Source organism: Pelobates fuscus, chromosome 4 (genome assembly GCF_036172605.1).
Source record: "Pelobates fuscus isolate aPelFus1 chromosome 4, aPelFus1.pri, whole genome shotgun sequence".
NCBI classification, from domain to species: Eukaryota; Metazoa; Chordata; class Amphibia; order Anura; family Pelobatidae; genus Pelobates; species Pelobates fuscus.
In genome coordinates, this window is record NC_086320.1 from 113,522,285 (window position 1) to 113,538,963 (window position 16,679).

General features: G+C 43.0%; 1 protein-coding gene across 1 annotated transcript in view; it reads left to right on the plus strand.

Annotated features, from left to right (window-relative positions):
* The first annotated feature begins 1,264 nt into the window (after positions 1-1,264).
* ROCK1 (Rho associated coiled-coil containing protein kinase 1) overlaps positions 1,265-16,679 on the plus strand; it is a 108,460-nt gene continuing 93,045 nt past the window's right edge. The window contains exon 1 of the mRNA XM_063451494.1: positions 1,265-1,867. Within this exon, the coding sequence (XP_063307564.1) occupies positions 1,775-1,867 (93 nt within the window). The 5' untranslated portion in view covers positions 1,265-1,774. The remainder of the gene's footprint in view (positions 1,868-16,679) is intronic.

Sequence of the window (16,679 nt, forward strand, 5' to 3'; positions counted from 1 at the left end):
TTTTTCAAGTCAGCCTGTATTTCTCCTGAGGTTACCTGTGGGTTTTCCTTTGTATCCCGAACAATTCTTCTGGCAGTTGTGGCTGATATCTTTCTTGGTCGACCTGACCTTGGCTTGGTATCAAGAGATCCCTGAATTTTCCACTTCTTAATAAGCGATTGAACAGTACTGACTGGCATTTTCAAGGCTTTGGATATCTTTTTATATCCTTTTCCATCTTTATAAAGTTCCATTACCTTGTTACGCAGGTCTTTTGACAGTTCTTTTCTGCTCCCCATGGCTCAGTATCTAGCCTGCTCAGTGCATCCACGTGAGAGCTAACAAACTCATTGACTATTTATACACAGAAACTAATTGCAATTTAAAAAGCCACAGGTGTGGGAAATTAACCATTAATTGCTACTGTTAAGTAGAGTACTTGGCTGAGATTAGTGTGATTGATTGTGTTGCTGGCTGTGACTAAATATTGCTCCTAGTGTAGCTGGCTAAGATTAGTGTGATTGATTCTGTGGCTGACTGTGAGGAAGTATTGTTCAGTAGTGTACTTAACTGCGATTAGTGTGACTGATTGAGGAAGCTTGGAGGACATAGAGGCAGTGAGGCTGGTTGAGACTGGTGTGATTAGCTGCCTATCCAGTGAGCTCACCATACACTCCCCTGTCAATGCTGTGCAGTTATCGAAATGGAGCTGTCCCTCTGATTGGAGATGGAGTAGTCCCTCTGACTGAGCAGTCTCTGTGATTGAGATGGAGCTGTCTCTCTGGTAGGAGCAGTCTCTCTGATTGAAGATGTCTCTCTGATTGGAGATGGAGTAGTCCCTCTGACTGTCTCTCTGGTTGGAGCAGTCCCTCTGACTGGAGCAGTCCCTCTGACTGTCTCTCTGGTTGGAGCAGTCCCTCTGGTTGAAGATGTCTCTCTGGTTGGAGCAGTCCCTCTGACTGTCTCTCTTTTTGGAGCAGTCTCTCTGGTTGAAGATGTCTCTCTGGTTGGAGCAGTCCCTCTGACTGTCTCTCTGGTTGGAGCAGAATCTCTGGTTGAAGATGTCTCTCTGATTGGAGCAGTCGCTCTGACTGTCTCTCTGGTTGGAGCAGTCTCTCTGGTTGAAGATGTCTCTCTGGTTGCCAGGTTTCCTCTCCCGCGGTCTGTGCGCTCTGAGATTCGAGGCGGCCGGTAGTCTGCTGGGTGCTCCCCGCAGCTCCTCCCTCCCTCCCCGGCCGGCGAGCTGGGCGCCTGCGCGGCCCTCCCTCCTCCTCCAGCCGCCCTGTCTGTTTGAACAGGAAGGCGGACATGTTGGTGGAGGGCTAGCAGCCAGGCGGAGCCGCCATACCATTACTGACAGCCTGGGCTGGAGGCGGTGTAGCCGGGGTTGAAGGCGCGGCCTGCGGGAGCACGGAGAGCACAGGGCGGCCGCGGTGACAGAGAGCCGGGAAATATCGCCACACCGGGGGGAGGGAGATCGGTACCGGGAGCTGTCAGCCGGTCCCCCCTGTCACCGGCCGGCCCGCGGGCAGGACAGGCCCCGGCCTGGGTGTATGTGTCCGGAGGCCCGGGGGGAGGAGGAGGATGCCGGGGCCCGTCACACCGCACAGCCCGGCCCTGAAGCGGGGGTGAGGGGCCACAGGGAGCTCTGCATCGCCGGCCACCGAGAGAGACCGGCATAGACCCGCACCCACCGAGACCCGGATACTGCACGGCGGACCCAGCGCCGACCGCCCCCGCCGGCGAGCAGAGCATTGTATCCACTGCAGCGGGAGACCGGGAGCCGAGTGCCAACATGTCTACCGGGGAGAGCTTCGAGTCCCGCTTCGCCAAAATCGATGTGATGCTCCGGGACCCCAAGTCGGAGGTCAACACGGACTGCCTGCTGGTGAGTGTCCGCAAGAGTGCAGCTAGGGGGGAGGGGGAGGGGGGGATATAGAGGGGGCAACCTATACCCCCCCAACCCGTGCCTAGCTAGGGGGCAGATAGATATAGATTGCCCCCCTGCATAGCTAGTGGGGAGATGGCTATAGGATGCCCCCTCAGTGCATAGGGGGAGATGGCTATAGGATGCCCCCTCAGTGCATAGGGGGAGATGGCTATAGGATGCCCCCTCAGTGCATAGGGGGAGATGGCTATAGGATGCCCCCTCAGTGCATAGGGGGAGATGGCTATAGGATGCCCCCTCAGTGCATAGGGGGAGATGGCTATAGGATGCCCCCTCAGTGCATAGGGGGAGATGGCTATAGGATGCCCCCTCAGTGCATAGGGGGAGATGGCTATAGGATGCCCCCTCAGTGCATAGGGGGAGATGGCTATAGGATGCCCCCTCAGTGCATAGGGGGAGATGGCTATAGGATGCCCCCTCAGTGCATAGGGGGAGATGGCTATAGGATGCCCCCTCAGTGCATAGGGGGAGATGGCTATAGGATGCCCCCTCAGTGCATAGGGGGAGATGGCTATAGGATGCCCCCTCAGTGCATAGGGGGAGATGGCTATAGGATGCCCCCTCAGTGCATAGGGGGAGATGGCTATAGGATGCCCCCTCAGTGCATAGGGGGAGATGGCTATAGGATGCCCCCTCAGTGCATAGGGGGAGATGGCTATAGGATGCCCCCTCAGTGCATAGGGGGAGATGGCTATAGGATGCCCCCTCAGTGCATAGGGGGAGATGGCTATAGGATGCCCCCTCAGTGCATAGGGGGAGATGGCTATAGGTTGCCCCCTCAGTGCATAGGGGGAGATGGCTATAGGTTGCCCCCTCAGTGCATAGGGGGAGATGGCTATAGGTTGCCCCCTCAGTGCATAGGGGGAGATGGCTATAGGTTGCCCCCTCAGTGCATAGGGGGAGATGGCTATAGGTTGCCCCCTCAGTGCATAGGGGGAGATGGCTATAGGTTGCCCCCTCAGTGCATAGGGGGAGATGGCTATAGGTTGCCCCCTCAGTGCATAGGGGGAGATGGCTATAGGTTGCCCCCTCAGTGCATAGGGGGAGATGGCTATAGGTTGCCCCCTCAGTGCATAGGGGGAGATGGCTATAGGTTGCCCCCTCAGTGCATAGGGGGAGATGGCTATAGGTTGCCCCCTCAGTGCATAGGGGGAGATGGCTATAGGTTGCCCCCTCAGTGCATAGGGGGAGATGGCTATAGGTTGCCCCCTCAGTGCATAGGGGGAGATGGCTATAGGTTGCCCCCTCAGTGCATAGGGGGAGATGGCTATAGGTTGCCCCCTCAGTGCATAGGGGGAGATGGCTATAGGTTGCCCCCTCAGTGCATAGGGGGAGATGGCTATAGGTTGCCCCCTCAGTGCATAGGGGGAGATGGCTATAGGTTGCCCCCCTCAGTGTATAGCTAGGGGGGGGGAATGGATATAGGTTGCCCCCTTCAGTGTATAGCTAGGAGGGGGGGTTGATATAGGTTGCCCCCCCTCAGTTCATAGCTAGGAGGGGGGGGGGGGGATATAGTTTGCCCCCTCAGTGCCTAGCTAGGAGGGAGATGGAGTTTTACCCCTCCCTAGGTCCACATCAAGGAGGATGTGGCTGGAGTGTGGACCCCTAGTGCACACTTTGGAGGAAGAGGGCTGGAGTTTGGCCCCCGATTCACACCTGTAGAAGATGTAGCTTGTGCATGGCCCTAGTGCTCAATTAGGGGGCAAAAATGACTGGAACTTGGCCCCAGCTGCTGGGCACTTTGTTTCAATGTACAGACTCACTTAGGATTTTAGGACATGAAATAAACAATTGCAGTGCAAAGGTTAGCTATACCTGTCGCCTAGCTCAGCATTATGTGAAACAAGGATGTTCAATATGAAGATACACCATATCAAGATTTTGGCCACGTCTAAAAATAAATGGTAGGCCACATAGCACGTCTGTTATTGAAGTCTGGCAGAACATTGAGCTTACTTTCTAACTTGTTGATCGGCATGAATGTATAATGGTGATTAATGCAGAATGTGCTCATGGTTAAGTAAGGCTTATGTGGTAGAGTGTTCTATGTTATGATTTTTGGGCACACATACGATTGATCTATAAATTTACATTTATTGTCAAATATGGAGCTACTCTATATGTAGCTGCAGTAAGAATGACATCTACATGGTGATAGGTGAGCACTAAATATTTTGGCACTTGACTATTCTGTACAAGATTGCAACATGGCCCTGTAGGCAATGGTTTCCATTACACAATTGATTTAATTTAATTTAATTTTTTCTTTCCTCCCGTGCAGTGATGAAACAATCCTGGCCATTTGTCGGCCTGATTACCTTATTTTCTAGAATTGCAGTGGTGTATAAACTAGAAAAAGGAAAACAATTCTAAAGCCTGCATAATTACTGTGTGTTATTGCCTAGGTAGGTCATCTGTGAGTGCCTAGATCAGGGATAGTCAACCTTCGCACTCCAGATGTTGTGGACTACATCCCCCCATAATCCAGCTTGTTACTTTTATATCTTTTGTGGGCCAACAATGCAAGTACTAACATTATGTGGGATGTACAAAAAGTTGTCTTGTCCTGTTTGAACCACATTTCATAGCATTTTTTTTTTTTTACTAGCATGTCAAGGATTTACTGTAGGAAAAACTAGTATTTTAAAAGTTAAAGTTTAGAGATGGAGGGGTAGCTTTTTTTTCCTTCTTCAAACATCAGCCTTTTAGTTATGGTTACATATGTTATTAACGGATTTGTACAAATCACTATTACTTAACAGCCAATAACAATCTGTCATCCTAGAAGTCTATATCTTACCTTACAGTACTGGTTTTTCAATTTGTTCACTATCCAAAAAATAAATAAATAAAAGGTTATGTATATGACTGTAAATTCGTGAGTCATTCTACAATTGTAAAATTAGCTCTGTGTGCCCATTTTCCATTTGTTGTATGCTAACATTTCTGTAGAATACCTTTGCTTGACTTTTCGCTGTGCCATTCGATCCTTAAAGGAACACTATAGGATATTCGTGACCCTATAGATTTAAATACATTATATAACCCCCTTAAATATTGTAAAATCTTACCTTTATTCCTATCTGCCTCCTTGGCTGACCTCATCAGAAATGATGATCTCAGCCAATCACAATGCTTTCCCAGAGGAAAGCATTACATTGACTGAGATTGTCAATTTCGATGATCTCAGCTAAGGAGGCGGGTGGGGGTGACCAAATGCCACCATGGCTAATCAGCATCTCCTCATAGAGATGCATTATATAAATGCATCTCTATGAGCAAAGTTCAGTGTCTCGATGCAGAGGGTGGAGATGCTAAATGTCAGTGCTGTATACTGTGCAGCACTGCTCCAGGAAGCACCTCTAGTAGTCATCCGAGGAGCAGCCACTGGAGGTGTTCCCAGGGAGCAATGTAAACACTAACTTTTCTCTGAAAAGACAGTGTTTACTGCAAAAAGCATGCAGAGACTGACTATACTCACCAGAACAACTACATTAAGTTGTAATTGTTCTGGTTACTATAGTGTCTTTCATTTTACTGTGACTTAAAGTTGGTAACGTTCATTTTGTATGCCTGACAAAAATGCTGCCCTATCCCACCCTCTTAGGCTTCTCTATAACTGCACTGGCATCCAGTTTTGGTTCACAACCTAGACGATAACTTCCACTCCCACTTATTGCATGACAAACGTACTATATAACACCTGATGTTAAATAAGGTCATTCCTTGTTGATGTGTGGTTTGTACAGTACAGGCTGTTAACGTGTCAAGGAATCTCTTTGAGTCTCAACTGGTTAGTAATATGTCAGAGGAGGTTTGCCTATTATTGGATTCGTATTTCTGAGAAAGTAAACTTGTCATCATATGGCACATGTTTTTGGCTATTTACTTGACAGTCATTTGAGGGACATTGAAAGACAATTATTCTTGTCACTTTCTGATGTACTTATTGAAACATTTAGCAGTTAAGAAGCGTGGATAAAACCACTTCCAACTCGCATAACAAATTGTAGATAAATGCATGCATCATGCAAAAGTAGAGTACATGTTTTTCATTTAAAAATAAAAAATATTTTTGCACAGTTTTTTTTGGTATGAGCAGTATCTGTGAAAAATGTGACCATGATCTCTTCTGTGTAGTTTCCGATTTTTTTTTTTTTTCCCACGCAAAATTACTTGGAAATAATTATAGAAACTCTCAATGACCTTTCTCGGTAGCAAAAAGAAAACACAAGTAGTTGCCCCACAAAATATTCTACTACTTTTTATGATGTTTTACCAATCACTATCCAAGGAAAAATCCATAATTCAAAATATGCTCAGTGCCCCTGCTAATATTTACGCTGTGTAAGGTACTACAGGTGATACTCGAAAAATTAGATCGTGCAAAAGTTCATTTAAGTAATGTAACGTAAAAGGGGAAACTAATATATGAGACGCATTACATGCAAAGCAAGATAGTTCAAGCCGTGATTTGTCATAAGTGCGATGATTATGGTTTGCAGCTCATGAAAACCCAAAATCCACAATCTCAGTAAATTAGAATATTACATGCAATCAATAAAACAAGGAGTGTAGATAGAACAATATTGGACCTCTGAAAAGTATAAGCATGCATATGGACTCAGTACTTGGTTTGGGCCCCTTTTGCAGCAATTACTGCCTCAATGCGGCGTGGCATGAAAGCTATCAGCCTGTGGCACTGCTGAGGTATTATGGAAGACCAGGATGCTTCAATAGCAGCCTTCAGCTCTTCTGCATTGTTTGGTCTCATGTCTCTCATCTTTCTCTTGGCAATGCCCCATAGATTGAGAGTCAGGCGGGTTTGCTGGCCAATCAACCACAGTAATCCCACAGTCATTGAACCAGGCTTTGGTGCTTTTGGCAGTGTGGGCAGGTGCCAAGTCTTGCCGGAAAATGAAGTCTGCATCCCCATAATCCCTGCTGCTTGTGCACCTTTTTCTTCCACACTTTTCCCTTCCACATAACTTTCTATGAATGTGCTTTGATAACATCCAACTTCCTTCGCAATTACCTTTTGAGGCTTTCCCTTCTTATGGAGGGTGTCAATGATGGTTTTCTGCACAACTGTCAGGTCAGCAGTCTTCCCTATGATTGTGATTCCTACTGAACCAGACTGAGAGACCATTTAAAGCAGTGATGGCGAACCTTTTTGAGCCCGAGTGCCCAAACCGCAATACCTGCCAACATGCCAATACTCGTTTTCCTGGCACTATAGTGCCCTGAGGGTGCCCCTCCCGCCGGGCTCTGGTGTGAGGAAGGGGTTAAACTTACCTCTTTTTCCAGCGCCGGGCGGGGAGCTCTCCTCCTCCTCTCCGCCTCCGATCCTCCCTTTCGGCTGAATGCGCATGCGCGGCAAGAGCTGCGCGCGCATTCAGCTCGTCGCATAGGAAAGCATTTACAATGCTTTCCTATGGACGCTTGCGTGCTCTCACTGTGATTTTTCACAGTGAAAATCACGCAAGCGCCTCTAGCGGCTGTCAGTGAGACAGCCACTAGAGGATTTGGAGGCTGGATTAACCCTATTATAAGCATAGCAGTTTCTCTGAAACTGCTATATTTATAATAAAAAGGGTTAATCCTAGAGGGACCTGGCAACCAGACCACTTCATTAAGCTGAAGTGGTCTATGTGCCTAGAGTGGTCCTTTAACTATACTAAAATAGGATCCCCCTCCCCCAGTCATTTGATACACGGAATACTTGTTTAGGAAAATCAGATTCCCATGATCGCTATTTCAGAAACAAATGATGAATGGCTGTTTAGATATTGCCAAGTAACTAAAACAATATTCGTATCACATATTTTGATAAATGTTTAATGAAAGCTTGACTGTAATACTTTGTGCTGACTTGGTTAGGAATAGGACAGGGCTGGAGTGTCTGTATTTTTCTTTTTTGACTGTCTGTATTTTAATTTTTTCGCACCTGTAATGCATGAATCTAAAATCTGCTTCAGTCATGACATTGCTTTAACTCCTTCATGACAATGAGTTAGGCAATCCCACTGACAGTCCTTGCACATTTGTCCTAAAGGAGTTAAACCAAAATAGTGATACCCAAATCAAATAGTTTGGAAGCAGTTTAAAGGGTTATTCCAAGTACCACGACTATTTCAGTTATTTGAAGTGTTATTGGTGTCTGGATTTTCCTATAAAACGCTACATGTACGCAGTTTAACTCCACCGCTAGCAGTGCCATGGGCTGTCATCGGGCTGGCTAATGTCAGTTATGTGCAAATCTTGATGCACAGGCACTCATTCATTGGCTGAGCGTGGTCAGCTAATGCTCTCAGCCAATGAATCGGCAGCAGTTCTGCACTTGAGCAACATTTTGTCCTTTTACCTTAGTCCCTGATTGGTGCTGATTCTCCTATCTAGCTAGTGTAGGGCATCCAGATGCTGCAGAGCTCCAGAAGCGGAGTGCTAGTCCTGCCAGCAATTCATGCACTTAGCCGAAACTGTGCAAGAAGAAATATGCACATAATTGCTTTATGCCAGCCATACTCTTAATTTGGGCTGGTTAATGATGCAAAGGAGTTCAAATCTACTACAGCATTTCATAGTGAGTCACTGCACAGACAGACTCGAGGCACCATGACCACTTCAAACCACTGAAGTGACCATTGTTCCTGGAATAACCCCTTTTAAAAAGGCAATGTATGATGGCAAGCAATGCACATTTGACAGAAGAATGTTACTGGCACAGAATAGTTTAATAAAATGCTAGGCCAGCTGTGAGAATTTGTATTAAAAATGCTACTGTACCTACAGCTCGTTGTGTGTATTGAATATGCTACTGTACCTACAGCTCGTTGTGTGTATTGAATATGCTACTGTACCTACAGCTCGTTGTGTGTATTGAATATGCTACTGTACCTACAGCTCGTTGTGTGCTTTTGCATACTGCTCGAATGTAAAGTATACAACACTTAAGTCATTGATTTTTATTTCAATAGTGAGATGTTTAGATGAGAGGATGTTCTTTTTAACATGCAATACTGTTATGCAAAACTGATGTAACCTAAACAAGTGTTTCAAAATGTACATTTGTAACAAACAATATTGTAATTACCAAAACACTGCATTTCTGACTTGATAGAAGGGCATTGTCTTACAAAATGAAGACCCCCCTCAAACATGTTTATTAATAGTATTTCTAAAAATGCATTTTTGCTCTTTTTGTAAGCCAGAGAAAATTTGTTCTTTGACTGTGCATACTGGGTTAATTTGTGCAGGCAATTTTTAGTTTTAACATGCTGCTGATAACCATGACAACATTAAGTGTCTCTGCATGCCATGCTCAAAATAGCCTTCCTCTCATTCCAATCTGGAACTATATGGCCAGCATCCCATATTTGAGAATTTCATTATCAGTACAACTTGCTTTTGCGTGGTGAAACTTTCATGTAGTTAAGTTTGACGTGTAGGGGATTGATTATTTTTAGGGTTTGGCCCACATTTTGCTATAGAAAATACAATCTAGGATAATTGTGGTTTAATTTCAAAGCCAGTTTTTCTGTGAAATTCTCAGTTTAACACCTGTGACATAAAATAGTATGTATGCAATGAAATAGTATGTAATGTATGCAGTTTTGATAGCCTAACATAGTAAGTGTGTGTGTGTGTGTGTGTGTGTGTGTGTGTGTGTGTGTGTGTGATAAAAACCTGTTTGGTCGAAACGTTATATTTGCAGCATTTTGAATACACTACTTTGATTTGGAATTCAATTTCTATTTAGCTTTGCTCATTATTTTGCTAAAAAAAAAGTAGTGGACATTTACATTGCTACATATGCCATAATGATCTTTTGGGCATGCTGAAAACATTTAACATGTACTTGACATTGTGTAATGATGCATAAATGAGTTGAGTGCCTTTATAATTTGAAAATATGTATGAGATTGCATGGCATCAATATTCGTTGAGCAATTTACACACATAAATATACTTATATTTCAAAAATATATTCATTTCACTCTCTTTTCAGTAAATTGATTCCGGCTACTGTGTGTATTAAAGGAACACTACAATACAAGTCTGTATTGCGAATGCTATAGTGTCCCTGGCTCTACGCTTATTTAGTAGAAAAAGTTAAAGATTTACACACCTTTTTCCAGTCCTGAAGCTCCCTCGGTGCTGCTTTACCTCTTTGTTCTGTGACGTCAAGGAGGAGGCATGTCCTCCTCCATCTATTGCCATTCCACTGCTCCTAATAAAGTAATGAGCGCACTGTGCTTGCATTCAAACTTTTCAATTATGCTTCTGCGTCACGTGGCAGCATTTTACTCAGTGTAGTTGAAGCGCCTCTAGTGTTGGGCTTGACAAATCTCTAGTCGCCATTAATTTTGCTCTGACGTCTGGGTGTTTGTTAGCCCGTTAAGCAATGGACACCAAGGTTAAAAGGACAGGGACACTACACACAGACCACTTCATGGAGATTAAGGTTGTCTGGGTGACTACACTATGCCTTTTAAGTATGATTGCTCTTTATGTATCTTGAGAAATATGCATCTGGAATCCAAAAAACAATCCGTTGTAACCCTTTAACTGAGCACTACAGATACCTAAACTGCAGATTTGTGCAGTTTTCCTGTAGTGTTCATTTGAAGGGATACTCTAAGCATCATTACCACTTTAGTGATATGAAGTGGTTGTGTTACATGTTGTCTGTCTCTACAGCGCTTCAGTAAGAAACTTTGCACATACAGAGATAATGCACTTCGCTGCTGGTGATGTAAGAGGGAATCGCAGGAAAGTTTCTTCATTCCTCTACAGTGCAATTAAAAGCAAAATATATATATATATTTTTCTGACAACAAACGTTATTACTAATAATAATACTACTACTAGGGTTAGTCATTAAAGTAAATTCCACATTTATAGTCAAAATAGCAGTACAGGAAAAAAAAAAAAAGCGTCAGCTATGCTTCCAGCTCTGTTATGTTCACCTATAATTTTAGATTCGCATTGAATTCCTGACAAATCCCACTTTAATGACCATCCCTGTGTGTGTTGTATCCCATGTTGGCTTATTCTGATGGTCACATATGTACGTCATTATATCTTCAGGTCTAATCACATGAATCAAATGAACACATTCATTTGCTGATTTCTGGCTTCCATTTTTGCAGTGTGTAACTAGCAGCACATTTACCTAAGGTGTGGGATCGGTGATCAATGTTTTCCTTCCGCTACTCATTCATTAATTCAAGGGCGGGTTTCATGTTAAAATGCATCAGATATTGAAAGCAGCCTAAAGGCAGTTATTTTCTCAGCTTTGTATTCTAATGAGCAGAAACTTTAAACTCCTGCTAACCTGGAAAGGTTTTGTTGAAAAACATATTTTATGACGTATGGCTTGGATTTGTAAAGACCTGCAGACTGTGAACAAAGGCAGATGTCACAGGATGTGGGTATAACATCTGCCAGGGTGGGTGAGGACGTAGAAGATTCTCATTGCTAATCTCTTTTCTAAATAGCGGCTTAAATTTGGATGTAACCATATAGTTCAACTCATCTTGCTGGGAAAATTAATCTTTATATGGGGAAATATACAATGCCTTAAAGTGCTGAAAGGTTTAATTTGTTAAACACAAACTTAACGAAGGACTGTCACTATTTAAAATGCACATAATACTTTATACATTATTAACAGGTTTCTCCAAACATAATAACAAATACAGCCGTAATGGTTCTGTAGGAGTACCCTGGCACCATTCCCCGGTAACAGGCAAACAGTTTTGCAACAGTTTTCTCTCTTGCCTGGGTCCATCTATGTGCCGAGCCTCCTTTCATGCAGCGTCCTGCACATCCCTCTTCTGCAGACCTGCAGAAGGTGGGTGCCGATACCGACAGCCTGTGAATGAACTTCGTGCATATATTTTGCACAGATATTACATTATACAGATTAAGGAGCAGTGCAGAAACACAAAAAAATGCTTTACAAGGCTCCTTAACATCACCTATCTCAGAAAACAAATATGGGGATTCAGTGACAGCATATGGCCATATATTGTGTTAAGCCCATGACTACATCACTGTGCCCCAATATTGGTGGATCTTACACTAATATTTAACGTGGGAGATGTATTGCAGTTAGCATGTTCAATACTGTTTAAAGGGACATTATAGGAACCAAGACCACTTAATCTCATTAAAAGGGGTCTGGGTGCAGTGTGCCTGTTCTATTAGACCTGCAAAAGTTTTTGCCAAATAAGTGAGTTAATCTCATAAGAGCAGACATTATATTGCTAGGACCTGCAAAAATGCGTTGCATTGGGTTGTGGTAGGTTTATACAAAGTGTTATCATATGCACTAATGGGAAGTGGGGGGGGGGGGGGGGGAACTAATGCGCGCGAGCAGGGAGTACATTAGGCCCTCCCTGTAGGAACCCATTGCATCAATACTTTCCTACATGGATTTTACTTATGCGAAGTGTGAGGACATCCCGCATCTGTTAAGCGACCAAAAGTCCTTTAGCAACCAGGAAGCACCTTTAGTGGTTGTCTAGAGGCAGTCCTAGTCCTGTAATGTAATTATTGCAGCTTCTCAACATCTGAAATGATTTACATTGCATGACTAAGTGGGACAAGAAAACTGCACCCAGACCTCTTCAATGAAATAAAGTGGTTTTGGTGACTATTGTATCCCTTAAATGCAACATTGCTGTTTTTTGTAGAAACTGTAATGTTTATCATGATGGGTTAAACACACCTGTAGTAGTGGTCATACTGGCAGCAACTAACGGCCCTGATGCTGTAACAGACCTTATGCCTCGTTTCCACTGAGCGGATCGGTTCGGGTCGGTACAGTTTGGAAGGTTTAGAATGGACCAGCACATTCTGGTGAGCGTTTCCACTGCAAGTCAGACCTTCAGGGCCATGCAGGGTTTAGAAAAAATGCTCTTCCTGTCCACCAATCAATGGATTGTATAGTAGCTCCGCCCTAACCGAACCGTTCCATTTCCTATGGCCCTACATCTAAAACAGGACCCTGAATGGATCGGTACGGTTCGCTTATATGGACCACTTTCATAATGGAAACACCCAAAATAGCGAACCGTACCGTACCGAACCGATCCGCTCAGTGGAAACGAGGCAATAGTGAAACTCTGTCAAAGGATGTGGAACGTCATCAAATACTGCTCATAGGAAAACATTGTATGTATCATGCCCCCTTCTATGCAGAGCATTGGATGACAAGCCAGGCATGCAATGGATCCTCGCAAGAGGCAGAGAGCCAAGGGTACTGGGCAAAAATGTGAGTAAAAGACTTTAAAACAAACAACCAACCAACCAAACACATTCTAGTGCAGTTATTTGGTGGAGCTCAATCTAATGTGGTACTAGGGAATGATAGCATTAGGAATTTGATTTTCCTTTTAAATTTTCCAATGTTTAATGCTACAATTTCAATAATGTACCTACAGAAAAGTAATATGGGGACATTCTTTATTTACAATTATAAATTTTTTTTTATTTTTTTTTGGTTAGAAGTTTTCACTAGCTACAAAATATAAAGGTTCAATACAAATAGCCAGAAAATAAATGTCCTTTAAATTGTATTAAAAGATTTTCTGTTTTTGTTAATTAGTATCTAAGTTCTAAAATTTTATTTTGTGTTCATGCTTTCCATTCATTGATAATATGAGATTCTCATTTGAGCTGTATGTGTTAAATTGCCCTTTTTTATATTAACCCCTTAAGGACCAAACTTCTGGAATAAAAGGGAATCATGACATGTCACACACGTCATGTGTCCTTAAGGGGTTAAAAAAAAGTGTATACATTCCTTGATTTGATATAACAAAGGAGGAATATTTGATATATCAAAGGAGGAAAACAAATACCCTGTTTCTGAGTAACAAAACAATTTGCATCGTAGTTTCAAACCTCTCACTCCCATCAAATGCTTCTAGCAGCATTGGTTTAGAACCAAGAAGGAGCTAGAATCAGTCACTAATAGCTATTGGCAATGTCACATTTAGCTTTTAATAGTTTGCTCTGTACCCCAACTGCCGTTTTGTGAAAGCAGTGATAGTGGTTGCATATCTGATTAATAGAGGGGCACCCAAAGGATGAGCTTCATGGATTTTATTTTTTTACTTCTTTTACTATTTAAAAAGACACTATAGTCACCAAAACAATTTTACTTTAATGAAGCAGTTTTAGTGTATAGATCATGCCCCTGCAGCCTTACTGCTCAATTCAAATGCTATTTAGAACTTAAATCAATTTTGTTTGTTTATGAAGCTCTAGCCACACCATCTGCACCTGCATGAAAACAAACTGGTTTAACTTTTAATCAGATGTAACGTACTTTAGGTTTTAAGCTCCAACTCAAGTTGAACTTTTATTACACACAGGAGGCTCCTGCAGGGTCCATCAAGCTATTAACAGAGCAGGAGATAAGACATTCTAAATTAAACAGAATTTGCAATAAAGGAAGTATAAACATTAGCTTACTCTTTACAAGAAGTGTTTAGGAGGTCTGCGTAAGTCAAATGCATGGAGGTGTGACTAGGGCTGCGTAAACCGTTATTTAACTTCTAAATGGCAGAGAATTGTGCAGTGAGATTGCAGGGGCATGACCTATGCACAAAACTTCTTTATTAGGCTTAAGTTGTTTTGGTGACTAAAATATCCCTTTAACTCTCAATCTGCAGGTCTACAGGTTGCAGAAATTTGCCAGATAGCCATTACTTTAAAGGACCACTCTAGGCACCCAGACCACTTCAGCTTAATGAAGTGGTCTGGGTGCCAGGTCCCTCTAGGATTAACCCTTTTTTTTTTTTATAAACATAGCAGTTTCAGAGAAACTGCTATGTTTATAACCGGGTTAATCCAGCCTCCAAATCCTCTAGTGGCTGTCTCACTGACAGCCGCTAGAGGCGCTTGCGTGATTCTCACTGTGAAAATCACAGTGAGAGCACGCAAGCGTCCATAGGAAAGCATTGTAAATGCTTTCCTATGAGACTGGCTGAATGCGTGCGCAGCTCTTGCCGCGCATGCACATTCAGCCGAAAGGGAGGATAGGAGGAGGAGAGCTCCCCGCCCAGCGCTGGAATAAAGGTACGATTTAACCCTTTACTCTCCCCAGAGCCCGGCAGGAGGGGGTTCCTGAGGCTGGGGGCACCCTCAGGGCACTATAGTGCCAGGAAAACGAGAGTGTTTTCCTGGCACTATAGTAGTCCTTTAAAGCCTGCAATCGTCTCTGACGGATGTATAGGAGGAGTAATTATGTGTAAGTTCCTCTCTCCTCCGCATACTCGTAGATGTACACAAAAATGGAAAAAGTAATTTAATCACAGTAAAGTTGGTAACATACTAGTCCTCTAACTTCACTGTGATTAACTTTTAAATAGTGTTTACAATTTTATCTGTAAATTATGCTAACTTAATTACTAGCGAATGTATAGCTAAAAGGTTACTTCCATTTTATTTATTTATTTTCTTCCATTTCTTTGCAGGCATGTCATCTGCATAGTTGTAAGGACTACAAATACGTCCTGCAACCTCTAGCACAGGCTTCCCCAAACTCCGGCCCACCAGATTTTGCTGAACTACAACTCCCATGATTCTCAGCCTATCTATTTCATGCATAGAATCATGGGAGTAGTAGTTCATTAACATCTGGAGGGCCGGAGTTTGGGGAAGCCTGCTCTAGCATGCATCCACAGTCTAAAAACCGTTGGATGAAACGCATGTCATGTGGGCAGAATGACTGCACATGCTGTACATTCCTTGCAATCATACTGTAGGAGGAGCTTTGCAGTGGCTAGTAACATTTAGGCTTGGCTAGAAATGTAGGACCATGATGGTACTGTACTGTTTACCTGTTCCTTTAAATGTACATTCTGAGAACAATTTAGAAGTTTGAAAAGTGAGTAAGTGAATCATTTAGTGTACTTTTGAAAGTAACATAGGTTTGTTCATGGCAAGTTCTGTATGATGCCAAAATTACGCATCATCGTAATGATCTGCTTTTGCAATTAAAGTGATTTAACTCCAGAATGGTCTTTGAAGTACGTGTCTACCAGTGCCATATATTAGAATACATATAGCCATTATAATGTGATTTATAATGATCAATGCTTTTCTTTAAATGTATATACTTTTATATAATTAACATGCATCTGTATAGCTCCCTGTTTCTGACTCTCTTTTTTTTGAGCACTCCAGTTTTCATAAAACACGTCAAATTGACAAAACTTGAAAATAAAGCCAAGGTTATGTTTCAATTTCTCACCAGCCTTGCAGTTTTTGCACCCCCTCCCTTCCTCCCCCCACCCCTTGTACTCTTATTCATCCTTTGCTCTTATTCATTTACACACCTTTTATTATATCCTCCTATGTCTATTTCACATTTGCACATTAACCCCTAAAGATCACTTCTACTGGAGCAAATGTAAGTTTTTTTTTTTATGCAAACCGCTGCTACCTTCCTTATGGAATCTCTCAAACCCCTGTTTGTGGTATACAGGCTCATAATCTACTTTCCATAGGTTAGTCAACTTACTAACCCCAAGTGGCCTTATAATCTATGTCCCTCTTCTTTTATTACCTTGGTTGCACAAAGGGATTAGTGGCATCAACGTTAACCCCTTAAGGACTGAGGCAGTTGAACAAGATCAGATCAAAACATAATTCACCTCTTTCATATTAAATGCACCCACACTTGTGTCATTTTGTTCAAGAGAAACAGGGCTTTCACTTCATATCAAATATTTAT